Source organism: Mirounga leonina, unplaced genomic scaffold (genome assembly GCF_011800145.1).
Source record: "Mirounga leonina isolate KUSES-001 unplaced genomic scaffold, KU_Mleo_1.0 Mir_114, whole genome shotgun sequence".
Lineage (NCBI taxonomy): Eukaryota > Metazoa > Chordata > Mammalia > Carnivora > Phocidae > Mirounga > Mirounga leonina.
In genome coordinates this window covers 893,270-921,084 of record NW_023270265.1, presented here as the reverse complement: position 1 = coordinate 921,084, position 27,815 = coordinate 893,270, and the positions used below count along the sequence as shown (strand labels likewise).

Sequence of the window (27,815 nt, the reverse complement as noted above, 5' to 3'; positions counted from 1 at the left end):
GACCCTCTAGGATCCAGGAATGTTGGGCATGCACCCAAGTTAATACCTCTCCTGGCTGTCCCCCTCTTAGAAGACATACGGTAGCACTTCCGCCCTCGCTCACATCTCGGAAAAGGAGGGGCAATGGGTTTGTGTCATCAGCCTGCGCCCGCCTGCCCCGCGACGTGCCGGCAGCTGGCGCAGCCCTCCTCTCGCCCGGCCTCCCCCTCCCTGGTTCCGCGCTCTGGTTCCGCCATGGAATCCAACAAGGATGAAGCCGAGCGCTGTATTAGCATCGCCCTCAAGGCCATCCAGAGCAACCAGCCTGACCGGGCGCTCCGCTTTCTGGAGAAGGCGCAGCGGCTGTATCCGACGCCGCGAGTTCGCGGTGAGTGTGAAGTGCCGGAGAGACAGAGGGGACATTAGAACTGATGGGGGAATACGGGAACGGACCGAGGGGAGCAGTTGGAGGAGGGGGAGGGGTAGCGAGGCGCGGCTACGCCTGCGCACTGAGACGCGCGGTGGCCGCTGGGAGGTGTAGTCTTTCGCTCTCACGCCTCTCCGGGACGCTGGACACCTGATGACAGGGGCGGCCGCGACTTCAACTTTTTGGGTGCTTGTGGAACCCTCTGAGATTTGGAGTTACCGACGATGAGAGGCGCTGGCGGGTGAGGGGAAGGGAACTTACCTGGAAGCGAAATCGAACTACTTCTCCCAAGGGGCCATTCGGTGGCCCAGGGCCGGTTGCCGGCCTGGAACTATTATAGTTTAGGAAAATAAACATTAACTCCTGTGACGGAGAGAATGGGTTTTGGGGAGGGAAAGAGGACTTCTGACCTTCGCACGGCCTGGAAGGATGTCTTCATATCTTCACTCCCTAGCACGTCTCCGGGCGAGGGCCAGGGAACACCCTCGGTCCGAAAGTAGAGCCTGCCTTTCCCCCCCCGCTCCACACCAGCGCCTTGCACCCGCTGCCTTGAGGGCGGGCCCCTCACTTCCTCCTGGAGGCTCTTCACCCGCCTGTGAGATTCGGGGCTTGTCGGAGACGCTGGCCGCAGGCACCTCTCCCACCCTTGCCCACAAGAGTCCCTCAGTGACCCCCGTATGGGCGGCTGGACAGCACAAGGCTGCTAAGTGTTCCGGGGCTGGGGCTTCCAAGCCAGGGAGGGATTAGCCAGGTTGTCTCAACCACTCAGCATTTCACTCTATCCAGGAACCGTCTTTTTCTTTAAGCTAAGACTTAAGAGAAGTTTTTCTTAATACAAGCTGGAAGGGAGAAAGAGGTAGTCCAGAGGGGCACCAGGGTGGCTCAGTCGGTTCCGCGTCTGCCTTTGGCTCAAGTCATGATCTCAGGGTCTTGCAGTTGAGCCCTGCATGAGACTCCTCGCTCAGCGGGGAGTCTGCTTCCCCCACTCCCTCTACTCCCCCTCCCCTGCTCGTGCTCTCTCTCTCAGTCTCTCAAATAAATAAATAAAATCTTGGGCGCCTGGGTGGCTCAGTTGGTTGGGCGACTGCCTTCGGCTCAGGTCATGATCCTGGAGTCCCGGGATCGGGTCCCGCATCGGGCTCCCTGCTCAGCAGGGGGTCTGCTTCTCCCTCTGCCCTCTTCCCTCTCGTGCTCTCTGTCTCTCATTCTCTCTCTCTCTCTCAAATAAATAAAATCTTCAAAAAGAGAGAGAGACCATTAAAGATACAGGGATCATGCCATCAGTTATGATGCAGTAAACCATCTGGTGTGTAACAGGTACTCCCAGTCAGAAGACCTGAGTTCTTATCCTGACTGCTACACCATGCAATCTTTCTGAGCTTGCGTTTTCTTAGCTGGAAAATTAGAGGGTTGGTGCAGATAATGTAACAGTAATACCATAGGGCTTCTCTGTTTAGAACACTCCTTGCAGGGGTGCCTGGCTGGACCAGTCCGCAGAGCACACAACTCTTGACCTCTGGATTGTAAGTTCAAGCCCCAAGCCCCAAGCTGGATGTAGAGATGACTTAAAAATAATAATAATAAAATAAATCTTTAAAAAAAAAAAAAGGAAGAAAGAAAGCTCTTTCAAATGCATTTTCTCACTTGAGCCTGCCCTATCGGGGAGGCAGAGCAAAGATCATTATCTTTGTTCTATCAATGAGGAAATATCTCAGAGTCAAGGGACTTGCCCAAGATTACACAGCTAGAAATTGGAAAGTTCTGTGACTCTATAAATGTTTAATAGAGGAATGAAATGAAAGAGCAGTCAGCCTCCTAACCTTCTTTGCCCACATTTGGAATTGAGAAGGGTGACCACCAGCAGAAGAGGCCACCTGGAACGGTCCAATTTTCCTCCTGACTACAGGTTGATCTTTGGCCTCTTTGCCTTCTCTTGGAAAGGGTTTCAGTCTGTATTTGCCAGGACTCCTGAGGTAACCTGCTCAAGGAGTTTCCCTAGAGAAATAAATCACACTCTGTAAGAGAGGAGCATGGTGGGATGGGGGCCTGCCAGTCTCAGAATCCTGTTTGATTCTAATGCTTTTGGGGACTCAAGAGCAGGCAGCTGAGAAAGGATGGTAACAACATGGCCTTTGGGGTCTTCCTGTCAGCAGCCTCCTGGGCCATTTCGGGGGCTTGGACTGGTGTCCTTCCCGGGGCTCAAGAAATGGAATTTGCTCAGGCAGAATAGTCACCTGCATGATTGTCATATTCCCGCTCTTGTGGAGAGACTGTATGCCTCATGCCTCTCTGTAAACTTCACCTTAAACCATCTGCAGCCCTGTACTGAGCTGACAAGGACCTGGGGTTAATGTAGGCCTGGGATGAAGAAGTCTTGGTTAAAAAAAATATTGGGTAGTTGTTTACACTTGCTGTTTGAGGTTTGAGCTCATTCCAGGTGCTCGTTCAATGCTAAGACTTTTTTTGTTTGTTTGTTTTATTTGCAAAGTTCTCTGCTTGGTGCTAAGTGCATATATGGCAGGATCTGTAAGACATGATCCTTCGCCTCAAGCAGCTTATAATCTAGCGAAGGAGACAAAATTACAGAAAAAATAATACTGTGGTTAAAGAAAAAATTCAGCACACTGTTAGATACCAAGAACTGAAGGATAGACATGAAAGATCCAGTCCCTTCCCTCCGTGGGTTCATAGTCTGGTGAGCTGGAGTGGAGTGCTGGGGATGGAGCACTGAACTCTGAACTCCCAGCAGTCTAGTGAGACTTAAAAATAATGGTAGAACACAGGTGATGGAAAATAGTGGTAGATCACAGTCAGGGAAAGCTTCAGGGAGGAAGACAGAGGCAGCATTTGAATTGCACTTTGGAGGAAGGGAACAGACTTGGAGAAGGACATCCTGGGGAAGACATGGAGGCTGGAAGGTGTGAGGTTCGGGGGAGAGGATTGGGTGTAGCAAGATTTGGCAGCTGTGGAGGTGGTAATTTGAGTATAGGGAGGATTAAGGCCGGAAAGTAGGATGGGGCCAGATTGTGGAAATCCTTTCCTGCCAGACCAGGATATTCACTTTATTCTGTAGTTGGTGAAAAGACCATTGAAAATTCTGATAGCAGGAATAAGATAACGGTACTCTTCTTAAAAGAGAACAGCATGAAGGGTTAATGAGAGGGAAGAGAGAGAGAGTCAGAAACCAATTGGGAGACCATTCACTGCAGTGAGGAGGTCAGGAGCTCTGAGCGCCTGAGATAAGGCATTCCCCAGATGAGGATAAGGTCATTGGAGAGGCGGCACCACGCCTTGTGTGAGAGAGGTATGCTGAGGAGAAACAGGGACACAGAATCCAAGCCTGTGTCCCCGGGGAGAAAGCAAGTTTGAGGATGGTGGGTGGGAAGAGATGGGCAGAGTGCAAGGTGCCAGTGGCTGTTCCAAAGGAACTGTCAGCGTGGAGCTCAGGAGAGAGCCCCATGTTCCAGCTGAAAGTCTGGTCTTGTCAGTTTGAAGGTGCTCCCTGGAGTCAGGCCTGGCTGGGGTCACTGTGGGAGAGTGTCGAACGCACAGAGGAGGTTGCTGCAGGCACCACCACAGGCCACATCTGCCCTTAGCAAACGGGCAGAGACTGGGGAAGCAACAGAGTGAGACGGAGCAACAACAGGAAGAGGCGATCCCAGGAAAGAGAGCAGCCAGGTGGCCATGGAGTGGAGTGTCGGGGAGGTGGTGAGCAACACGATCAGGCCTCACGGGAAAAGGGCAAATCAAGAAGGATCAAGAGCACGGGTAGAAGATTGGTCTAGGAGAAGTGCAAGGACAGACAGAGGGAAAGGTTGGTGAGAGGAAACTCAAAGCAACGTTGAAGGGTTGAGGGTCCTCGCAGTGAAAAGGCTGTGCTGCAGGACGTGGGGCCAATGGCTGGACACTTGTACTGTGGAGTAGTAGCAGGGCCCTAAGCTGGGAAGTCCTAGGGCAGGGCTAGTGGGGCTGGTCAGTCCCCTTCTGGGAGTTTCTGTCCAGCAACTGGCAGCCCCCTGGCATGGCCTCTGCCTGAGGCTTGCAACAATGGTGGAAAGTACCGGGTTTTTCCGGGAGCCAATGAGAACATCCTCAGTTTCCCCAGCACACACAGCGAGGGTTATCCTGGATGATCTTGCAGCTCAGGCTGCTTGAGGGTCCTGGGGAAGTCAGGAAGGCCACACTGGAAAGGCCAGCGGGGGAGGGATTGTGCTTTCAGAGTGTCAGAGCGAGAGATGGTGAGGTACTGGCGAGGTCCAGAGTGGGGCTGTCCATGCAGGTCAGTCAGCCTTCCTGAGCCCTACTGTGCACTCAGCCCTTCCGTTCCCCAGATCTTATTCACGCCTCCGAGCAGCCCTGTGAGGGCAGAGATCACGCCTTCCCCGGCGGATTCGCTAACATGGCTCATCAGCAAAGGAGCCGCACTGTCCGGGCCTGCTCCCGGGCTGCTGCCCCACGCTGGCCTCCCTTTCCCAACTCACTCTGAGCACTACAGGTACACAGAGAGAGCCTGGAAATAAAACGAACAGTAACAGAGAACACTTAATATTTGCTGAGGGTTGTGCTGAGTCCTTTATATGCATTTGCTCATCTACTCTTTCAGCTCCCTCAAGGGAGATACAGTTTTACATGAAGAAGCTGAATTGACTTGTCCAAGAGGACCTTGCTAGCAAGCGGCAGAGCCAGCCCCGACCCCAGCCGGCCTTGCCCTCCAGTCTGGCTTTGAGGAGGGCCCACCGCTGGTGGCTTGGGCCATACAAGTGCTCTCACCTCTCCCACTGCAGCTCTCGTTTCTTCCACCAGGTTCCTGTCTCTCTAGATGTCTGCCAGCTTTACTGCAAGGGCAGAGGCAGGGTCTGAACCCAACCTCATCGGACTCCAGAATCGTCACGTTAGGCCGTTCTGTGTCATACTCATTTGCGACATGTGCGAGGCAGTCACATCCCACAGGTCTGGTGGAGGCGATGTCCAGGCCAGGAGGGAGACCTACTTGGCAGCAGCCAGAAATCTTGATTTGCCAACTCAAGCAGGAGCCTCTGTGTGGCCCAGAGCACATCCATTCCCCTTTGGGCTCCCTTTCTGCAATGTAAGGAAATTCGAGTGGCCGACTCCATGTAACTACCCTGAAAAGTTTCCACAATCTTCCCTGAGAAATACTAGAGCGGGTCCATCCTACCTCCTGGCTGATGCTCCTGTGTATCTGTAGCAGTTGAATGGTTGGTCGTGTTGTCCTTAGGGTTCGTTAGCTCAGCCTGGACCACTGAGGCTTCCAGAGAAACTGAAATAAACAAGTTCTTGAAATGCCCTCCAAACCCAGCAAACCGGCCCCTCCCTCTGTCCCATCTTCATCAGCATCTCTTCATCTTTTGTTCTCTTCGTTTGCCTGGCATGGACCTGGCATCTGGGACAGTCTGAAATCTCATGGTTCTGGCTGGGTCCAAAGCCTGCTGAGTGCTGACACTTTGCCTTCCTAAGCCCTGGAGCTCCCTGGCCCCACCTGCTCAGGTCCCCTCCCCGGCCAACCAGTTCATCAGCCTGTGTCATAATATCAGCAGCTACTCATTTTGAACTTTCATTCTTGTCAGTTTCTGTGCCAGGTGCTTACACGTTATCTCGTTTCATCCTCATACACCCTATTAGCCATGGATCCCGTAGGAAACTGAGGTTCAGACAGATTGTAGATTTTTTATCGGCCAGGGCCATAGCGCTAGGACGTGACTGAGCTGAGATTTGAACCCAGGTCTTTCTGAATTTAACTTCTCTTCTCTATTTGGAATGACTGTGCTGGAAGGGGTTCCCCGTGCCCGATGCCAGACTCAGGCAGCCCGGGCTAGCATAGTTCAGAACAAGGTTCTGGGAGCTGGGCATCCAGGCATTAAGTGCCGCCTCCCAGCTTATGCAGCCATGGGCCACTGGATCACACACACGGCTCTTTTTTATAATGGGGATGGTGGTGGTGAGACCGACCTCGAAGGCCATTGTTCAGATTAAGTGAACTAGTACACGCAGAGCTCCGGGTCCGGGCCTGCCTAGCACGCGGTGAGCGCTCGGCACGCACTCCTGGGCTTGGCTGCGGGAGTGCTCCACCTCTTCCGTGCAAGGCGGGCTTGACCGACAGCTCCTTTCTGAGGGAGGCCACCTCAGACAGCAGCGGCTCAGGGCACGGTGGCCCACTCAAGTCCCAGGGTTCTGCTCCCAGCAAGCCCTGCCCCTGGCCCCTCATGTGAGGCGCAGGTATGTTGCTTTAGAGGGTGTCGTGACACCCAGCACGGTGCGTTGAGCCCAGCAGGCTCCTGGCATGTTTGAAAGAAACTGGGGACCAGCCGGGGGCACTGCTGTCCTTCCTCAGCACAGTGTCCTGGGTCCCTGCAGTAGTCCAGGTGCCTGGCTTCCCAGGGCACTGTACCCCAGGCATGACCGGGGGTTCCAGAACTGGTTGCATGCCTGGACTATGGGCACAGGGAACTTTGGCCAGAGATTTGGGCTCTTCCTGATTGAGTAGCAGGACCCACGGAGTTGGGTTTGAGTCACTGGGACCCTGTCTGAGGGTGACAGCTGATGTCCTACTTAGACTCTGAACGCTGAAGTCAGATGTTTGACATGGCCAGCCACTTGAAACATGTGAAGAATAGCAAGTAGCAGAGGCTGTCTTTATCCTGGGTCTCCTACCATGTCTGGCCCTCTGGGGCAAATTCATTGCCTCCATTCCCCTTCACAGCTAAGTAAAAGCCTCCAGGAGGCCTTTCCCACCAATCTCGGCTGAAACAGATGGTCCTGCTAAGTGGGGTCCCCTTTGAGACTTTGCCCATCTCAACAGAGTCTGTTAAACACACTACTTTGGGGGGCACCTCGGTGGCTCAGTTGGTTAAGCGTCTGCCTTCAGCTCACGTCATGATCCCAGGGTCCTGGGATCGAGCCCCACGTCAGGCTCCCAGCTCAGCAGGGAGCCTGCTTCTCCCTCCCTCTCTCTCTACCCCTCCCCCTGCCTCATGTGCTCTCTCTCATGCTCTCTTTCTCAAATAAATAAATCTTTTTAAAAATAAATAAATAAGCACACTGCTTTGGGATTTTTAAAACCTGAAGGGTTTATGGTATGTTTTTATGCAGAGTTTTAAGTTAACCTATACCCAGGAGTGCCTGGCTGGCTCAGTCCGTAGAGCGTGCAACTCTTGATCTCGGGGTTGTGAGTTTGAGCCCCACGTTGGGTGTAGAGATTACTTAAAAGGAAAATCTTTAGGGGCGCCTGGGTGGCTCAGTCAGTGAATCGGCTGCCTTCGGCTCAGGTCATGATCCCACAGTCCTGGGATCGAGCCCTGCATCGGGCTCCCTGCTCCGCGGGGAGCCTGCTTCTCCCTCTCCCTCTGCCTGCCTCTCTGTGTACTTGTGCTCTCTATCTCTCTGTCAAATAAATAAATAAAATCTTTAAAAAAAAAAAAAAGGTTTAAAATAACCCGTACCCTGACAACTCCTGGGATCTGTGGACCCTGCAGGCAACTGTCCCACTAGCGCCCACCGCCCCCTCCCAGCCCTAGCCCAGGCCCAAGTCAGGGAGGGAGCTAAGGGCTTTGCTGGGAAAGGCAGCAGGTGGGATGCGGGGTGCGGGTGGGGTCCTGGCCTCTCCCAGGACCAGGCAGCCCCTCCGCTATGGCACGTGGCCTTGCTGGAGCGGGAGCCCTGAATGCTTTGCTTGCCTCGCACAGCCCTGATCGAGTCCCTCAACCAGAAACCACAGTCTGCCGGTGACCCTCCCCAACCCACAGACACGACCCACAGGAAAGCAGGTGGGGCCGACACCCCCTCGGCCAACGGAGAAGCTGGAGGAGGAGAGAGCACCAAAGGCTACACTACAGAGCAAGTAGCAGCAGTGAGAAGGTAGAGGGGCTGGAGCCTGGTGCTGCTGGGAAGTTTCCAGATCTAGAGCAGGCTTCCTGCAGCCTGTCCTCCACCTCACATCTGCCTGTGGTCTGGGTGGGCCCTGGGAGGGTCCCGAGGATGGACGAGCTCCAGCTGGGCCGGCTCACCAGGCCCCGGAATACACTGTGGGAATCAGGGCTCTGCTGTCCCCTCCCGCCACGACAACCCACGGCGGGGGCTGGAAGTGCTGATTCCCCCGCGGCTGGCTTCCTCTGCTGCCAGCCGGCCAGCGAGCCCTGGCTCTTTACACGGCTCTGTTTATCAAGATGGGGCTCGGGCTCCCCTTCCAGCTTCCCCCCCGCCCCCAACAAAGACCCTTTCAGACCAGAGCCTGTGTGGCACAGAATGGAGACAGGAGACGGTTGTCCCTCCAGGGCTTGGGCAGGCCCTGCACAGACACTGACAGTCCTGAGGTGGCCTCCGGTGAGGGTGCTGTTAGCAAAAGGAGATGGTTCCTGGCCTGAAACACAGCAGCTGCCCCCTGAGAAATCCCAGATGTCTTCTGGGTGTTTTCCCCTGGGCCCTACCCGACTCCCCATCCCAGGTGGAGCTTACTGAGGCTCCCTTGCCCCCGAGGTCTGACAGTTGACTGGAGTTGCTGTCAGCCATGCCCTGCTGGTCCCCCTGAGCCTGCTCAGAGCTGTGTGCCCACACTGCTTGTTCCTCGCCGCCCTCACCTCGCGGCCCTGGGCCCGCTCTACCCCTTCCCCCAGGGTCAAGCAGTGTAAAGATTACTATGAGATCCTGGGGGTGAGCAGAGGGGCCTCCGATGAGGACCTGAAGAAGGCCTACCGCAAGCTGGCCCTCAAGTTCCACCCAGACAAGAACCACGCACCTGGTGCCACTGAAGCTTTCAAAGGTAAGCGAGCCTTGGTTCCCTGCTGTTTGGTGTTTTTATCTCCTGCCCTTGAGAAGGAATAAGAGGCCAAGACAACTTTTCCGGGAAGTGGCCTTGGACCCAAGCCCCCTGGGCTCAGGAGCTGCTTCCTGGAAAGAAAGTCCCCGTAGCCACCTGTAGCCTAGAGAGTCTGTCAGAGCTCCGATGGCACCAACCCTGCCTCTCCTTCCTCCACGTTCCCCAGGAATGACAGGAGGGGAGCTGAGGCAAGAGAGGACCAGTGGCTTCACGGTGGTGTAGCGACTGAGGGGCAGAAGGAGGCCTCCTGGTTCACCCATATGCACATCCCCATCTTGGGATCTTGGCAACAGGTTCCCTGTGCTGAGGGGCAGAGTAGCCTCAGGTCCGTGGCCTGGTGGCCTCCTCGTCTCCAGCAGCCACCGCCAGCCCTGCACTACACACACACTCACATGAGGCGGTGACCACCGCCAAGAAGGGAGCCTTGGGCGGAGCAGATGGCAGAGCAGACCCCTGAGACCTGCCCAGCCTCGTTACTCCATTCCAGGCTGCTTAGGGTTGGTCCTGCTTGGGTGGGGGTAGTCTGAAGGCATCATCCCTGTCAGCCAGCCCCAGGGCGAGAAGGTGAATAGGAGTGGGTAGGCAAGGTAGCCGTGGTTACTGTTACTCCAGCCCGGACTTCTGCCTGCATCCTGCACGACAGACGCGAAGAGGCCAGACCTAGCCTGGACGGCAGGAATGGCAGGAATTACGAATGCCTTTGTGGCAATGGCAAGAGGAGAGGATTCTCCTTATTCTCAAGGTTTACAGGTTGCAGTTGCAGCTTTGACCCGCTCCTTTGAGAGAGTGAACCTCTGGAGAAGGAGCAAGAGACTGAGGAGGGCCTGGAGCTGGGTCCTTTGAGGCACAGGTTTCCTGCCTAGGGAGCCCTAATGGGGGGGCCTTGGGGCCTGGCCAGGGAACAGACACTGGGACCTGGACCCCCGGGAGGAGAGGGCTCGCCAAGCCCCACTACCAGCAGTGGAGAAGTTTTGACTACACCTGGTGATTCGGCCCTTCCCGGCAGTTGCTGTAGGAATAAATAAGATAAGGCCCATAAAGGGCCTGGGGCATAGAAAAGCCTGCCCAGACTGCCTAGATCCACTTAGAATTATTCCTGCCTGCCCCCCTCCCTACACGTGCCCAACAGCCAAACTTCTGCTGGCCCCAGGGACTCCCACTTCCTAAAGTACCACTTGAGTACCTAAAGGAAGGGAGCTCTTGGCTGCCACCGTGGCAGCCTCCCCCTGCACGCCCCATGTCTTCAAGCCTGACTTAAACCTCGCCCCATGTCTTCGAGTCTGACTTACACCTCCTTTCTAGCCATTGGCACAGCATATGCGGTACTTAGTAACCCAGAGAAAAGGAAGCAGTATGACCAGTTCGGTGATGACAAGAGCCAGGCAGCCCGGCACGGCCATGGGCATGGGGATTTCCACCGTGGCTTTGAGGCGGACATCTCCCCCGAGGACCTCTTCAACATGTTCTTTGGTGGTGGCTTCCCGTCTAGTAAGTACCCCGCCCTTCCCGCAGGCCTCCCTGGGGGGGGGGGGGTGGAAGACTGGATGCTGGCCCCCCCTTCCCAGCAGTCCCGTCCCCTGACTCAGTCCCTCTGACCTCCAGGTAATGTCCACGTCTACAGCAACGGCCGCATGCGCTATACCTACCAGCAAAGGCAGGACCGCAGGGAGAACCAGGGTGACGTGAGTGAGGAAGGCACTGGGGAGAGCAGGGGAGGGCGCCAGGCCCCACCCAGGGTGCAGGGCCTGAAGGGGGAGTGACATCCCCAGTTGTCCGTTCTGGGAGGGCAGTGCCCCCAGCATTCTCAGCTGAGGCGCCATCTTGGGCCCCCCTCCCCTTGCCATTCGGCGAGCGACACCAGAGGGAGCCACACTCCACAGTGCTGCCCAGGAGGAGTGGGGCTTTGATGGCCTCTGTTAGGGAATGTCATGCAGAAACTTCTCCACCTCCAGACGGGGCTGAGTGTGAATGGCCTTTGTGCAATCCATTTGTTCATAAGGCCACAGTGGCATTTTCCAAGCAATGGGAAGTGAAACTTCACAAGAGAATTGTAAAGGATGACAAAGGTTGTTGACTCTTGCTTCTTTCCAGCACTCTTAAAAAATGTACACAAAAACTATAACCAGAATGCTACAGGTTAAGGAACAGCTAGCTGACCAACATTAAGATACCGTGGACGATTCCAGAGCTTTGAAAATTATGGCAGGTGGAGGGGGTCCCCTCTGTTCGGTCAGTGTGGCCTTATGTTTTTATTTATTCATTTTTTTAAACTGTATGTATGTGTGTATTAAACATACAGGAGAGTTTTTAAAATCACAAATTATCACACGGCAAACAAATGTGTTTTTACTTACAATTTTGTAACTGGCGGTTTGGGAATCGGTATATAGTGAAAACCTCCCTCGTGCCCTGCCTGCCAGTCTCCTGCAGGCAGCCGCCTTTGCTCGTGTTTTTGGTACTCTCTGACAAGCGAACACTTGCAGGTACCCTCTTCCTCTGCGTCACACCCGTTGCCGTTTTGTTTTCATCTAGGGGAACTGGCAGGTGGAGGAGCTTCTGTGTTTCGGGGGGCCTGTGGGGGGGGGACGAGAGAGCAGTGTCACGGCCTGTTTGTATGGCAGCCGTGCCTCCTGCCGCCGGGAAGCTGGTGGTGACTGCGGCTGACGCCGCGCTCCCACCCACGTCTAGCTTGGGTGACCACTGGCTCTTCCCTCCAGGGCGGGCTGGGGGTATTTGTTCAACTGATGCCCATCCTCATCCTGATCCTCGTGTCGGCTCTCAGCCAGCTCATGGTCTCCAGCCCCCCGTACAGCCTGAGCCCAAGGCCGTGAGTACTTGCAACTAGGGATGGGGCTGGGGTGGTGGGCGGACAGGGACTTGGGATTCTCAGCCCCCATCAGGGGCCTTCCTTCCCGTCCTGCGGGTCCTTGATCACAGTGCAGAAATCTGGCTTAGAATCCAGAAAACACACTTTCCCTGTTGAGTTTAGGTTCTTGATCTTTTAGGATCACGGTCCCCTAAGAAAATGGAGTGAAAACTGAAGATCTTTTCCCTCGAACACTGCACATGCACAGTTTTGCACGTGCTTTCACAGGCTTCATGCCCCCCCCCCCCTTATCTGCTGACCTTGAGATAAGAACCTCTGCTCTTAAGTTCTGGTTGGGGGCCTTGGGGCCATGGAAAAGAATAGGGGCTCTAGAATCAAACAGAGCAAAGTGGCTTTGAATCCCAGCTACTCTATTAACTAAGCAGCTGTGTGACCCTGGACAAGGGTCTGAGCTTTGGTTTCCTCATCTATACAGTGGGAATAACAACATCTATCTGCTTGTGAAAAATAAATGAGTAATACACATAAAATGCCAGGCTCAGGGCGCCCGGCTGGCTCATTCGGTGGAGCGTGCAACTCTTGATCTCGGGATCTTGAGTTCAAGCCTTATGTTGGGTATAGAGATTACCTTAAAAGAAATAAGCAAAATGTTTGTTAAAAAATGCCGGACTTGTCAGAAATGTTCAACAGTATTTGTTGAATGAATATATGGTCTCAGCTGCCAGTAGTGAACTAGGGCAAGTTATTTGGCCTTTTAAGGTATCAGCTCCCCTCGTTTATTTCCAGCCCCTGGCACCATAACTGATGCATAGTTACAGAGTGGGTGCTCAGCTTCTATTTGTGGGAGCTCTCTGCTCCCAAAGCAGCCTGGCCCTGCCTGGGAGCCTGGCGGCCTTCCTCTCGGCCAGCAGGGGGCAGAGTCGGGCTGCTGGGCCCTTCCAGGCGGCGCAGGCTCTCTGAGGCCTGTTGCCAGCCAGCCCTTGGTTCTGCAGCTGCAGCGGCCACAGGGGGAAGGTAGGGGCTGTCCTCCCCCCAGCACTGTCTTCTGTTTGTGTGTCGAGGCTCTTCCCACACCCTGCAGAGCCCTCTCGGTCTCTAGGACCGAGAGCTGGAAGGCCACAGCTCCTTGGAGTCCTTCTGTCATGTTTTTCCTAAGCCTCTGAACTCCAGACTGGGAGTTCCCGGGTAGGCAGGCAGGCCCTGGGCAGCAGTCGGCTTAGGGGAGGAATGCCGAGATGGGAGGCACAAGGAGCCCGACTCACACCCCTAATCAGAGGCCGAGCCCAGCCTCCCCTCCTGCGCCGACTAGGGCCTCTCCAAAAGGGGCTTCTCCCTACAGGCCCCAGGTCAGCAGTGTGGTAAGCAGGGCTGGCCATAGTCTGGACCCCTTGCATGGGAGGGACCCCGTGCCGTTCCTTCAGACCCTCATTTTGCATGTTGTGCGAGTCCCCGCTCTGGTTAGGAAGGAAGCAAGCCCTCCTGTTGGGGGGCCCTGTTGTCCTCTAGAGCTGCCCCGGGCCTGGGCGCCGGTGCCCACTTTGTGCCTGATGTATTTCCGGCCAGGTCGGTGGGCCATGTCCACAGGCGAGTCACTGACCACCTGAATGTCGTCTACTACGTGGCAGACACCTTCTCTAAGGAGTACACAGGCTCCAGTCTCAAAACAGTTGAACGGAACGTGGAAGACGATTACATCGCCAACCTCCGGAACAACTGCTGGAAGGAGAAGCAGCAGAGTGAGTGTGTGTGTGTGTCGCAGGGCCAGAGCTTGAGAGTAGGGAAGAGAGAACCCTGCCCACCAGGGATTTGGGGACCCAGCACCAGGCACGGCCTTGTACCAGCCACCTCCCGGTCAAGAGCGGGACCCCAGCCCTGGTTCCGTAGGGCAGGGAGCCAGGGGCTACCTAGAGATTTCCTCCAGGTTCCCGTAAATCATGGCCATCAGCCTGAGTTTGGCTGCCAGAGGTAAGGATGTCGAGAGAGACCGGAGCACGTGTCCTGGCCACCGAGTGATCAGGCATCCAGCTCAGTCTGTGGGACCCCAGCGCGGTCGAACCAGGATGACCGCTTCTTTCCTTCTCACAATTGGGACCATAGTCTTTGCTCTCCAGGGTCTTTCCTGAAGGGAGGCCAGCTCTGCCCCAGCTCCGGGGCCTGTGACAGCCTTTCTCCCGCCCCCACAGGCTGGGCAGGTGCTCTAGTAGCCTTTGGGAGATCCCAGGTGCACCCTAACTCTGCCCCGTTGCTTTGCAGAGGAAGGCTTGCTGTACCGGGCCCGCTACTTCGGTGACACAGATATGTACCACAAAGCACAGAGGATGGGCACCCCGAGCTGTAACCGACTGTCAGAGGTGCAGGCCTCCCTGCATGGATAGTCCTGGGCCAGCCACGCCACCGAGGTCCAAGTATGAGCCAGGGCCTCCTCTGCCCTGCAACTCTTGGCAGCTCTGGTCCTGGTCATGAGGCAGAGGAGGGCGGGAGGGCGAGAGGGGAACAGCCTGTTCATTAGGGCACAGGCTCCTTGCCCCAGCCTGACCTCCAGCCTGCAGAGCTGGGGCAGCTCTAGGGTAAGCTCAGGACTCTCATGCTCCTGTCTACCCCACGCCCAGCTCCCTGGCCCCGGGAACGTGGGGAGCCCAAGAGCCAGGCAGAAGGGGGAATTGAAGGCCACTGCTAAGGGCCCTATGTGTTTCCCTGGTCGCATCCAGCCCCCAAGTCACCATGGCCCTTCCCAAGTACAACAGACTACTATCTGTGTCCTGCTCTTTCGGCCACCAAGTACTTCTGGTCCCAAGAAAGCCTCCCAACCCCGCCCCCCCCACACACACTCCCCACCTGACATCAGGAAGAAACCCATGAGAATGGGTGGGCCGAGATCCCGTGCTCTTGCTCTGGCCTTCCAGGCAGGAGGAAATGGAACAGGGTGGATGGGCAGCCCCACAGTGGGTCGGGGAGGGAGCCAACAGGCTGGGAGCAGGAGAGGCCTGTGTACCCTGAGCCCTCGCCCTCTGGTGGAATCCCAGGCGCGCTCTCAAGTGCCAGCGCACCCGCAGCCTGGAGGCAGTCGGCCTGCCCGGGCAGCTCGCCTGTGGTCGGGGGGAGAACGGAGGGCAGGAGTTGAGGGTCGAACGCAGAGCCTTTAGTACAGAAGGGCTGCGGAAAAAATGCAAGTCACTGGTCGCAGCCTCCCGCCGCCTCTGCCCCTGCATGTGGGTAGTGGGCTCAGCTCCCAGCACTTGCCGGAGGGGACAGACTGGAGCCCAGAGGAGCGTAGCAGAGCCGGCGAAGGTGCTTCTCTGTGTCGGTACCTGCCCGTCCGTCCTCTGCCTGTGTCCCCCTCGGCAAGGGTCCGGCCCCAGACGCTGTGCTTGGCGGCCATCTGCTAGCGCCTCCGGGGGAGTGACGGAGCGCAGGAGGGAGACCGGTTGGGGCCGAGGCGGGCAGGACGGCAGCCGGGAGGTCGGCTTGTTTGTGTAGGCTGAGCTAGCAGCTCCAGGCCCCGGGACTGCCGAGCTAACTGTTCCCACTCTCCTCCCCAGACCATGAAATCCCTGGAGAATTTTTGGTGACATGCACTGAGCCAAGGTGATGGACTGTATATTTAAGGAAAGACATAAAAAGAAAAAAAATTAAAATGGAATTGGAGGCCGAACGCCGCACAGCTGCCCTCTCTCTCACCCAGTAAATGCTGAAAGCTCTTAGGACAGGAAAACCTGCCGCGGGGCTGCTTCCCTTCCTCCCGGGGCTGGCAGAGGCTCCACTTCAGCTCTCTCCTAGGATACGGAAACCATGGCAACGAAAGTAGAATGTAAAACTTGGAGCAAACGGCTGTGGAAAGGGCTGGGGGAGGGGGCGCCCAACTGCCTTCCTCCCCCTCCCGGGAACCGCCCCTGGTCACCTCCGTGGAAGCCAGTCAGAGGCGTTGGCCAAGGATTGGAGGAGGAGGAGCGAGAACTCTCCATAGAATGTAATTTATAGAGCAAGTATAAGTGTGTGTGTGTATATATATATATCTATTTATATGTAAATAGCATATATAAAGATATATATATATATATATATAGTCTACTTTTTAAACCAGGCAGGGATTTGGTTAAGTTGTTTAGCTGATTTCTTCCCAGTTTTAGGAAACGAGGCCTGTGTGGGGAAGGTAACTTGGTTCTTCAGAGGCTAAGCGTTGGCCATAGCTGACAGCCTGAAGGGCAGTCGGGTCGCAGGCCTTCACGCTCCCCGCCTCCCCAGCCTCCTTTCGATGGCAGCAGTAATCATGATAGTGTAAGTCTGTAGAGAACTCAGAGGTTGCCAGGGTTATGGCGAAGCTGGAGGGGAGCAGGCTTTCGGAGGAGAAAGTGCCCCTGGAGCCAGGTACCCTGTCAGGATCCAGTCATGGTGGAGGCCCCCCCAGGCCGCCTATGGGTGTGAGACCACCCACCACAAGCTTTGGTCAGCTCAGGTGGGCTCTTAGGCCTGGGGCCCAGGAGCCCTCTGCGCCCCTTGCCGCAGAGAGCAGGGTTAGAGAGGGGGACCAAGTTCTGCCTGGCCGCCCCCCCCCCAGTCCCAAAGTGGTTTTTGCCTTATAGCTGCCCCTGGGCACGGCTCCTTGTTGTGGCCGCTGGTCTTTCCCAAGTCAGGCACCAAGGACTCCAGACGGTTCTTCCTCCAAGAGTCAGCCAGGTGGTGCCCAAGACCCTGGGGGTAGCAGCCGACTCCTGAAGAAAGTCTGGGCCTGTGGGCACCTCTGTCTCCGCCATCCACGGACGTGCTGCCACCCGGCCTTCTGTTGCACTTTGGACAAAGGCTGCACCTGAACCAGAAGGGTTTTCTACTCACCTTGAAGTGAGGATTTTTCTCACAACAGCAGTTGCTGCCGGGGAAGGGAGGGGGGTTTTATTTATTCCCACAGTTTATACTGGGCCTTCTGGAATTAGGCCCCGTTTTTCCCAAATTTTCCTCTGGCAGTGGGTGTGTCCTGGAGCCTGCCACCTTCCAAAGCCTTACTTCCCCAGGATGCCAGCCAGGAGGTGATAACCATCCTCCCAGAGTTTCTCTTGGCTTTTTTTTTTTTTTTTTTTAAGTCCCGCCCCACCGAATTCAGATTCTTGCTGGGAAAGGAAGCTTGGTAAAGAAGCGTCAGGTCTGATTTTTGGAGGAGATCCTACCCTGTGACGCGGCAGCCACCCCGGCCCAGAGAGACGATAAGAACTGGACGTGGGCAAGAGCACCCGCCGGTGGTGGCCCCAGTGCTCCGCCGCCACCACCCTACCATCTGGTCTTGGTAGACGTCCCCAGGTGGGCTGACCCATGTGCAATAAGAGCATAGATCCTAAAGGATCCCCTGAGAAGCTGTATTTCTTGAATTAGAATTCTACAATTGTACATCTATAAATATATGTTTATTACGTGATTGGCCTCGGCGGGTCTGCATTGAGCAGGGGGGCTGCGGTGGGGTGCAAACACCTGTTCCTACTGACACAGCCCAGCCCACGCCACCGGCAGCCTTGGGTGACCGGCCCCAGTGTCGCCCTCACCCCTGCCCCAGCTGACAGCCACTTTGGTCACGAGTGTTCTTCCAAGGCTGACTCCAGGCACAGGGTACGGGGCTCAGGCCAGGCTCCTGGAGTCCCTTGGAACCTCTGCTTCCCCCTGCTCCTGCTCCTTCTCTCCATCCCTGCCTCGAGCAAAACATTTAGCATCTTCCCTCCTCCCCAGCTGGGAGCTAGAGCCCACTCCAGATCCAGAGCAGGGGGAAGGTTCGAGTTTCTTTCCATCTCTGGCTGCACAGTCTTCCCCAGACACACCTCCCACACCACCCCACAGCCCGCCCTCCTCCTCTAGAAGGTCGGAAAAGTTAAAAATGTGGCAGCCCGAGGAGAGCTTTCTGTGAATGGAGCCGCAGATCTGCCGGGGCCTCCCAGAGACAGGGCCCCGCGGCCCTGACTGGCGGCCCAAGGCCCCTCCCGCTGCCGCTCCAGCCAAAGACAGCCAGGCTGCCCGGTGGTGCCACCGCAGCTGGGGAGCTCATTGGCTGTCCCTGCCCGGGGTCACCCCCGCCGGCCCTGCCCGCTCCGCGAGCTACCACTTGTTGGCTGCAGTTGGCAGAGGCGTCGCCAGCCGCCCCCATTCACTCCTCCCATCCCCCTACCCTCAGCAGGGCCAGAAGGGGCGGGACAGACTCTGTCCCCCTGTTGGCTGCAAAAAAGTCTTTGACAAGTGTCCCCACCCACTGTCAGGTGGCAAAAAACGAGCCACTAGTTCATCCAAGCTCCTGGGATCTGCCAGCTTATTTTCTCGTCCCCGGCCGCCCCCACGGGGCAAGGAGCACACAGCCTGGCCCACCGGCATGTCTTCCTGGCCCCGGCGTCCCGGGCAAAGTCACCCCACTGCCTAGGGCAGGCACCCAGGCCGCAGGGCCAAGACTCAGGTAAACAGACTGTTGACACAGTGTCGGTTCGGGAGCACTCAGAATCCTTCCCAGATGTCACACCTTGTGATTTGGGTGAGTCAGCGCATTTCCCACAACAGGAAACCGAAGCTTGGGGGTAAGGGAAGGTGATGCCCAAGGGTCCCCGTGAAATTTGCATGGCCTCGGGGTCTGTGTAGCAAAGCAATCATTCTGCAAACATTTGCTAAACTTGGATGCACTGTGCTCAAGATTAACCCCACTCGTGTCAAGGTGAGTGGTGGGAGGCCTGTCCAGAAGGGCAGAAAAGGGAGAAAGCCACACTAGGGAAAACAGAACTTCATCTGAGGGGCAGGTGCACCCTCTCCCGCAATTACAAATGTATCCACCCTGCTGGGCCAGCAGCTTCCCGGAGTTGACATCACCCCTAGGAGACAACATAGATCAGTTAGTTGTTGGGTATCAATGTGGACCCTGCAGCCCGGCTGCCTGGGCTGGATCCATTTCCTGGCTGGGTGGCCCTGGGCAGGTCACTTAACCTCCCCCTGCCTCAGTTTCCTCATCTTCAAAACGAGAGTCATAAAACCACCTACCTCATTGGGTTACTGTGGGGAGTAAAAGCGTTGTCACATATACGGCACTTAAAGGCGTCTGGGACACAGGAAGCTCTAAGTGCTGTTACGTGTCCTCCGTTGACAAAGATTAATAGCAGTGGCTCAAGGCCCATTGCAGGCCCTGAACCCACAGAGGTGGCAACCGGGCAGGGGGAGAAGCCGCCGTTCGACAGAGCCCAGAGGGCGGGGGCCAGTGATGGAAACAAAGCTGGGAGTGTGGCAGGTGTGAGCAGCTCCGGCAGGGGGGTCTGGGTAAAGGAACTGGCGCCTGTGAAGGAGGGGGGAGTCCAGCAGGGCTGGGGGCAGAGTGGGTATCCGGCTGGAGGGGACAGTCGTGAGCAAAGTCCTGGAGCTGGGGAGGCATGGAAGTGACCACATTCGAGGGTGCAGGGCGCTGCCCTCGGGGAGGTTGATGGGCACAAGCAAAGCCTAAAAGGCTGGCCGCCAGGGAGGCAGGTGGCGGGAGCAAAGCTGGAGGCCTGAGGTGTGCGCACTGTCACCCCGTCCCCCAGCCTCTCATGGGGGGCTGTTTCCCTGGGAACAAGGCCTAGGCCTCCTGTAGCTTGTATCGCCCCACAGCTGTTTGGGTAGGAAATAAAGGTCCAGGACCCAGACACAACAAAGGGTGTGAGAAAGGCACCCTACTCTCTAGGACCCCCCATGACCAAGCAGCCCCCCTAGTACCCAAGAGTTGGGGCTTGGCTTGGGAGGAGAGTGGGGTCCTGACTGCCACACCGTGTCCATCCTAACCCCTGCTTCCCCCGCCGTGGTTTGGTGCAGGGAGGGCAGGGATGCCCATCCAACTCTGGCTGGGCTTGCCCTTGGGGACAGACAGTACAGTTCCCCCAGGGGAATTGGTGCTGGGAAGGGCAAGAGGTCAGGCTGAGGGCCAGGGCCTTCAGGGACTCTGGTCAGTAACCCCACTCCCTTAACTGGATTCTTGCCATTTTTCTGATGGACACAGGGAGCCCAGGAGACAGTTGCCTGAGCAGCACAGGAGGATGCCGGTGGTCTCTTCTTACAGATGGGAAAATGGAGGCAGATGGAGGGAGTGAGGCCTTTTTCGGGTTCCTGCTTCATGCCCATGGCCCTCACACTCTGACCCGGCTGCTCGCTGGAGCCTCCTCCAACCACCCTCCCCTGACATGCTGCCCCAGTTCCTTCTGCCAGCAACCTCCCCATCGCTCCTGCACCCCACCTCCTCTGGGAGGCCTGCCATGTTCCCACAGCCTTGGCCTAGCCCTGCCCCCTCACGCTGTAAGTCCCGAGGTGTTTGTGCAGCTCTTGGATGAAGGCTTTGCACCCTGGAGAGGCAAGGGCCTGTCTGGGGCCTGTCCGTCGTCTTCAGTGCCACAGCCCTGGGCACAGTGGGGCCTCCATGAACACAGCTGAAGGAAGAAAGGGGCCTCTCAGCGTCCACACGCCTTTCTGATGGCCACTTGGGGCTCTCCTTCCGCTGCTTTCTCCACCCAGCCAGCGCTGCTCACGGTCACCCCTGTAGGGAGCTTTGCAGCCATAAAGCCGCGTACAGAACTAGGGACACTTCTCCAAGACCCGAGAGGGCTCAAGTGAGGTGCGCCACCTGCATGCTGCTGGCCGGTGCTGGAAGATGACCAGGCTTGGGCGATAAGCACTGAGTAGGGCCTTTTTTTTTTTTTTTTTAAAGATTTATTTATCCATTTTAGAGAGTGAGAGAGAGGGCACAAGCAGGAGGGGCAGAGAGAGGGGGAGAGAGAATCTCAAGCGGACTCCGAGCCTAGTGTGGAGCCCAATGTGGGGCTCAATCCCAGGACCCTGAGATCATAACCTGAGCCCAAACCAAGAGTCAGACGCTTAACCAACTGGGCCACCCAGGCACTCCCTGAGGAGGGCCTTTTATTCACTTCCTGGGGGAAGCAGAGTCCTGCTGAAAATGCCCCATGTCTGCTCTCCCTCAGGGAGGGGCTGGTGGGCAAATCACAAACAGGGCTCATCCCTGCAGGGACCCCTGGGCCTGTCTGAAGCAGCCCCCAGCCCCTGGGCCGTAGAGGATGCTCTCTCCAGTGGCACCAGCCATTCCGGGGCTCAGGCCCACTTCCGGCCCTCGGCTGCCCCAGTTCTGCCCTGGCCACGGCCTCAGGGTCACCACTCTGCTACCTGCTGACCGCCAGCCCATGGCTACGTGGGCAGAAACTGTTTCGGTGGCGTTCAGGCTGTGAGCCCCAGGCTGCAAGCGGCACATAGGCAAGTGGCTTCTGTCCAGATGGCTACGGGCCTCAATCTCCCTCCCGGCCCTTCTCAGCACTGAAGCCACTGGACACAAAATCTAGAGATCAGATTTCAAGCCTCAGCTGTAAAGGATATCTGTATCATGTTTCACTTGTATCACTTAAAAATTTTTGTTATAATTTTGAAATTATACATAAAGAAGCGCTTTTCACTTGTATCGTTTAAATATATGCGGTCTGATTATTATCATCCTCCCACGGACCTCGCCAGTTTCGTCCTTAATGTCAGCCTCTGTTATCTGTGGGGTCAGGGCTGCTGGGCTCCCTGGGGTGGGCCTTGTACAAACAGGCCAACCCAGGGGCTGGGGTCCCCCCTGGACCCAGCTTCACCCCAGGACCCCAGAACTTGAGCCCAGCTCACGGGCAGCCTAGGGTGCTCGTGGCAGGACTGGACTCGGGCCACGGGATGGAGTGGCATGACCCATGTCTGTTTATATCATTAGCACCGAAGCCGGCTGCCCGAGGCTGTCACCCCATTCAGGGAACTGTTGCCTGGGCTCGTGTTTCCAGCCCAGTTGGTTGGAGGGACACATGGGGTGGGGGGCAGAGGGGCCTCTGGCTGCCCCCCCCCCCGCCTGTTGTCAGGAGAGCCAGAGAAGACTGCACGTCCCTCCAGGGTGCTGCTGATGTCAAGGTGGGCACCCCCCCCACAGAGGGCTCCTGGGCGACCCGCGTCAGCTGCCTGGCGGCTGGCACTGTCCCATATCTGTTTGTGCACTCTCAGCTTGTGAGACCCAGCCGCTCCCTCCTGCTGCCCTCCCTGCCCCTCTCTGAAGCAGGGAAGTCAGTGGGCCGGGGTGGGGGGTGGGGGGGTTCGCTGGGAAAAATGGCTGATCCACGGTTTGAGGAAGTGTTCCCTCTTTCCTGGCTCCCTGATAGGTTCCTACCTCCTTTTTCTGTCGTTGGTACCTGCAGATGCCGGCATCCCAGGCATTAGCTAGGGAAGGCCTGGGGAGAGGACCAGGGCTCCTGGCCCGGCACCCGGCTCTGCACCTCCAAGCGATGGAATCTTGAGCCCCTCTCATAAGATCCCTAAGGCCTTTCCCTCATCTGTCAAATGGGAATTTCAGACTTGTCCTGCAGGCTGGAGGAGGTATGTGGACATCCTTCAGGGGCCCAGAACGGCCGCCAAAAGCTTATCTGTGGCATATAATGTTCTGTTCCTGTAACTTCCCTAAGAAGGGACAAGGGGCCTCTGGCCCCACTGAACTTGGTAACAAGGGCTGAGACAAACCTCAGTGTCAGCAGGAACCAGGAGTTAGAGAACATGAGGATTTCTACACTTGATAGAAGGTGCCAGAAAGGACTGGGCTTGTGATTTAATTACTGGGCAGCCCGGGGAGACATCCTTGCCTTGAGCCACAAATAAAAGAGTGTTAGAGATGGCAGGCACCCTGAAGAGGGGTTCTCAAACTGTGTCCCCTCAAGCCCTTGGGCCACTAGGGGGGCAGTGGGGGAGGGGAGCATGGTGTTCCAGCCCCGCCTGTGTTTCAATCACCCACAGTTAATCTCTTTCGTTGAGTGCAGTTGGAACTTTGATTGGAGAGGAGGCTCCACTGCTGAAGTAAATATTTAAAAACCAGAGAACTAATCTAACCCCACCATTTCACCAAAAAGGAAACCGAGGCCCAGAAAAGAGAAGTGGCTCAGCTCAGTTGCGCCAGGGCTGCTGCCTGGGCTACTCACCCCTGGTCCAGGGACAAAGAGCCTTCACCCTGAGGAGGAAGAGGACAACTGCCAAGTGTGTGTGGAGGGGGATGTCCCCATCAAGGTCTGGGCTTCGGTCTCAGCTCACCTTATGAGGTGAGGCCTCGAGGGCCAGGAGCCATGTTCTCCCAAGGCAGGCAGCCCAGAGACTGATCTGGGCTGACAGGAGGGCAGAGTCATCCTCCGCCCTCACCTGCCTGAGCAACGGAGAGCTTTGCGAGTTGTCAGCCCTGGCGAGGCCTCTCCGGCTAACAATGACCCCAGCCCCCACTCTCCAGTTTGCTGCCCAGCACCCCAGAATCACCTCAGATTCCTCACTGCAGGTATTGGAGGCAGGCAGGCAGGTACCCCCTGCCCCTTTACAGGTGGGGACACTGAGGCACCGGCAGCAAGCAGGCCTGGCACCACGCCTCCCTGACGCAAACACTGTGCTCTGGTCATCACTGCCTACTCCTCTGGTATCTCTCCCTGGCCCCTGTCCGTGCTAGGGACTTGCCCTCCTCCTCACAGAGCAGCTCTGCTTGCCCCTGCCCCCAGCCCCGTGCTGACTGGCCCACGCTTCCCCTCACTCGCTTTAGCAAGGACAACCAAAGTGCTTCTCTGGTCTCTCAGCAGGCCCAGAGCTCTTGGCCTAGCCCTTCTCCTGTGGTGGTAAACAGAACCATCCCCCAGCTGCAGAGAGAGCACAAGCCAGGAACTTGGTCCTCCCACACTGACTAGGTGGGACTGGGCCAGCAAATCCCAATAGGCTCCTCACACCTGCCCCTTCCCTGAGATATATGGCCTACAACTCAGCATCAGGGTGACCAGGCAGCTCAGGATTCTCCTGGTTAGCACTGAAAGTCCCAGGCTCCAAGAGATTCCTCAGACATGGGCAAGCCAGACAAACTGGTCCCCCTACTCAGCATACACAAAAGCAAGGTCATCACTCCTCCCACTTCTCCCCACTGAACAGTGTCTTCTTTCTGGAACTCTAGTCTCTGCTAAGGCTAATGGAGAGGACCACAGTCAGTCCCTTCAATCTGTCTAGCCCCCTCAGACTGAGCTGGGGACTACCATAGGCCCACAGTAGGGTCAGAGGCCTAGAGTCTGCCCTAGGCCCTGTCTACGACCTGTTGGAGGCCTAGTCCTGCCCTAGGCCCTGTGAGATAAATAGCAGACAGAGCCTGAGAAAGGCCTCGTGGGATCCTGGGCCTTGATCCCAATCCAACTTTATCCTCAAGCTGGGGGGCACACCACTCTGGATGACCCCAGGTAGGGCAACCCTAGGGCTGGAGCCAGGCAGGGTCTGCCCGGGGCTCACTGAGGCTGCCTCTATCTGTCTGACTTCGAGGTGAGTCATTTCCTCCCTCAGCTGGTTATGAGGCTGGGAGGGGAAGGGAGGGGGCAGCATCTAAAAATAGCAGGGCCTCCACCGCCCGGACACCCAAAGAGCTTCTCCTTGGGCAAGGGAGGAGCCAGCTTGTCCTTGGAGCTGACGCCAGCCGTGGTCCCCAGCCGGTGGCTGCTTTAGGCCCAGGAGCAGGACGGCCCGAGATCCCCTGGGCTCCCCTTCCCAGGCTCAGCAGAGGGGGCTGAGGTGTGGAGGAGGCAGCCTGAAGGTGAGACACAGGAGCAGCGCTGGGTGGGGGAGGAGCTTAAAGCAGACAGAGCCCGGGAGGGGTAGGAGGATGCGTGGTGCGTGATTCCGACGGGGACTGGCAGAGGCAGCAGGGACTGCTCACCTCCCACATCATCTCCACGGAACCACCTTTGCTCCCCGCCCTACCCACACACAGGGACACACACAGGGACACGCAGACATGGCCCCACACTCAGCCGGCCTGTGAGTCATTTCCTACTAATAGGACTCCATTTCCCTCGTCACCAGCATAGACTGAGGACCTACTGCGTGCTGGAGTCACGCCCTGGAAGGCCAGGAGACGAGGCTCATGACTCGCCTTGAGGATGCCTTAAGAGGCCCCCTGAGGCACGGGCAGGCCAACACCCAGGGCAGAAACACAAGAGCCAGGGGAGACCCTGTGCGCTGGGACAATCTGCAGTCAGGGCGGCTCAGGGTTAAGTCCCGGCGCAGCCACTTTCGGGCCATGGGAGCTGAGACCGGTCACTAACGCTCTCCTTGCCCGGCCTGTGAGGGCCAGTGGGGTGAGGAGCCGCACTGAGTAACAGCAATGGCCGCTGTGGTGAATGCACCGTATTTACCTTGTTCTCTGCTATCCTCGCAGCAGCCTAATAAAGCAAGCATTACTGTCCCCATTTCACGTGTGGAAAAGTGGAGGCCCAAAGACATTAAGTAACTTGCTCAACATCATACAGCTGGCCGATGGAAGAGACTGGATTTGGACCCAAATCTGAGGCAAACTCACGTGCATTATGGGGTGCAGGTGGGGGCCTGTTAAAGTCTGGACTTGGTTGAGGGTACGCTGATCTCTGACTCTTCTGGGAGGGCCCTTTAGCCACCAGGCCCAGGTGACTAGCAGGGCCAAGCCTTTGACTGGGGGCTGGCCAGTTTCCTTCTGTCTCACCTCCCTCATCCTGAGGCCCCGCCAGCCCCCAGGGTCCCTCACAGAAACACAGAATGTGCTAAGCCCTCTCTCGGGGTCACCACCTCTAATCCTTTCAACAGCCCAGTGAGGGAAATGGCACAACTCCCACTTGACAGAAAAGGCAGGCAGATCAAAGGGATCATGAATGTGCCGGTGGCCACAGAGCTAGAGAAAGCAGGTCCTGGACCAAACCCCGGCGCCCCAGGGCTCCTAAGCTGAGGCCCATTTCCCACAGCCCAGCTATCTGGTGGGGTGGGTGGGAACCCTGTGCTCTCCCTGCCTGATCACACTTTCCCTGAAGCATCTTGCTCGATTACCCGCAAAACCCAAACCTTGCACCAGCCAGATGGGCCCTGGCTCTGGTAAGAGCCTCTTTCTGCTTCTCTGGGCTTCCCCTGGTCCCAGGAGACTGGAGAGAGGCAGCCTCTTATCCCTACAGTACGGATGGAGACACCAAGGCAGGAAGTGACGTCTGCCAATGAGTCAGGGGCCAGGGCCAGCAGCAGCTGAGGCCAGGAGGCCACAGGTGGGCTTCATGGCCTGGGTAATGCGCCTGGAGTGCCACACTGTAGAAGAGTGGTCATCATATAGTAGGCACAAATATCAACAGATTTGTGTTGAATGAATGGATGAAGGTTGCAGGCCCTGGGTGGAGAGATGAGCAGTGATATTGCAGAAAGGATGAATATGATATAGAGGAAAAACAAACAAACAAAAACCCATCCCAGAAGCCCAGTCTTGCCCCAGTCACAGACTCCGCCAGCCCAGCTGGGGCTTGTCCTCACAGCTCTCCCATCTATGAGCATCATCATGGCTATCCTTTACTGGGTGAGTCCTAATGACCATGGGGCTTAGCACCTTAGAGCCACCATCTTATCTAATTCCTCCTTCAATCCAATGAGGTTGGTATGTACTATCATCATTCCCATTTGGCAAATGACTTATCTGGGGCTCAGAGAGGTTAAGCAAGTTCCCCCAGGACACACAGCTCAGCCCTTGTCCCAACAGGTATGGGACAACAAAAGCCAGGGCTGACTTAGAATAGCTCTCCACGTCCAACGGGGAGAGGGGCCCCTGTGTCTGCGGCTCCCGGGCTCCCACGTGGGGCTGCCCAGGTGTGCCTGCGGGTCGGCGCCAGGAACTCGGGTGTGTGTCAGGTCAGTGCAAGCGTGGAGGGACAAGCTCAGAACAGAACGCCCATGTCCCAGGGGCAATGAGCCGCGGCGCCTGGGCGGCAGGGGGACTTGGGGCAAGCCTGCCCGGGCACAGCGAGCCTCCGGCGCGGTGCCCTCCCCGAAACCCCAGCCGGGGGAGGGGGTGAACGGCTGCGGGCGGCCCCGCCGGCGCCCTTCTCCCCGAGCTGGCCCAGCGCCTGCGGATGGGCCGCGCAGCACGTTGCCGGCGATTGCCCCATCCGGCCGCCGCGCGGGCCCGTCCCGCACGTTGTGCACAGAGCCCACCCCGGCCGCCCCGCCTCCCGCCCCGCCCCCCCCGCCCGGCCCCTTCCCCTGCGGCGGGGGCGGGTCCAGCCAGACGGGGTCCCCAGCGGCCCATTCACTCGGCGGCCGTCGCAGCCTCGTCCCAGACACCTTTGATGGCTGCCCTTTGCTCCGTCTGCTCTGAGGGGACAAATGAGGGAAATTGAGTAACCCAGCTCGGCAAGGCAGGAAACTCCTGGCCGCTTTGTTACATCAACGTTTTGGGGGGGGAGGCGGGGGAAGGGGGGAACTCCTGGGAGAATTTCTGGAGTTAAGAAGACCGGGGACAAATGCAGCCCTCCGGGGCTGTGAGCACGCTCCAGGCTGGTCTTACTGGTCTCTGCCTCCCAGGCCAGGCACAGTGCTTGACACTCCTAGGTGCTCCTCAGATTCTTGTTAAAATGCATTTCCTGGGGGCGCCTGGGTGGCTCAGTTGTGAGGCTTCTGCCTTCGGCTCAGGTCATGATCCGGGGGTCCTGGGATCGAGTCCCACATCGGGCTCCCTGCTCAGCGGGAAGCCCTCTCCCACTCCCCCTGCTTGTGTTCCCTATCTTGCTGTCTCTCTGTCAAGTAAAAAAATAAAATCTTGGGCGCCTGGGTGGCTCAGTTGGTTAAGCGACTGCCTTCAGCTCAGGTCATGATCCCGGAGTCCCAGGATCGAGTCCCGCATCGGGCTCCCTGCTCGGCGGGGAGTCTGCTTCTCCCTCTGACCCTCCTCCCTCTCATGCTCTCTGTCTTTC

At 57.1% G+C, this 27,815-nt stretch overlaps 1 protein-coding gene and 1 long non-coding RNA gene across 4 annotated transcripts; one reads left to right on the top strand and one right to left on the bottom strand.

Annotated features, from left to right (window-relative positions):
- The first annotated feature begins 161 nt into the window (after positions 1-161).
- DNAJB12 (DnaJ heat shock protein family (Hsp40) member B12) lies at positions 162-17,467 on the top strand. Of its 3 annotated transcripts, none has more exons than XM_035021316.1 (9): positions 162-367; positions 8,107-8,278; positions 9,034-9,179; positions 10,539-10,724; positions 10,839-10,918; positions 11,954-12,063; positions 13,627-13,799; positions 14,317-14,414; positions 15,603-17,467. In XM_035021316.1, exons 1-9 carry the CDS (start codon positions 235-237, stop codon positions 15,630-15,632), a joined length of 1,128 nt encoding a protein of 375 aa, XP_034877207.1. In that variant the 5' UTR covers positions 162-234; the 3' UTR covers positions 15,633-17,467. The 3 variants fall into 3 exon arrangements, with proteins under 3 accessions (XP_034877207.1, XP_034877222.1, XP_034877213.1); XM_035021331.1 differs by having other exon boundaries at positions 14,317-14,462; XM_035021322.1 differs by having other exon boundaries at positions 14,317-14,468.
- LOC118021228 lies at positions 5,407-11,663 on the bottom strand. The gene is made up of 3 exons (XR_004682143.1): positions 11,591-11,663; positions 5,583-5,684; positions 5,407-5,485 (listed from the first exon to the last, which is right to left on the bottom strand). It is a non-coding gene; the product is annotated as an uncharacterized LOC118021228 (long non-coding RNA).
- Positions 17,468-27,815: the final 10,348 nt, after the last annotated feature.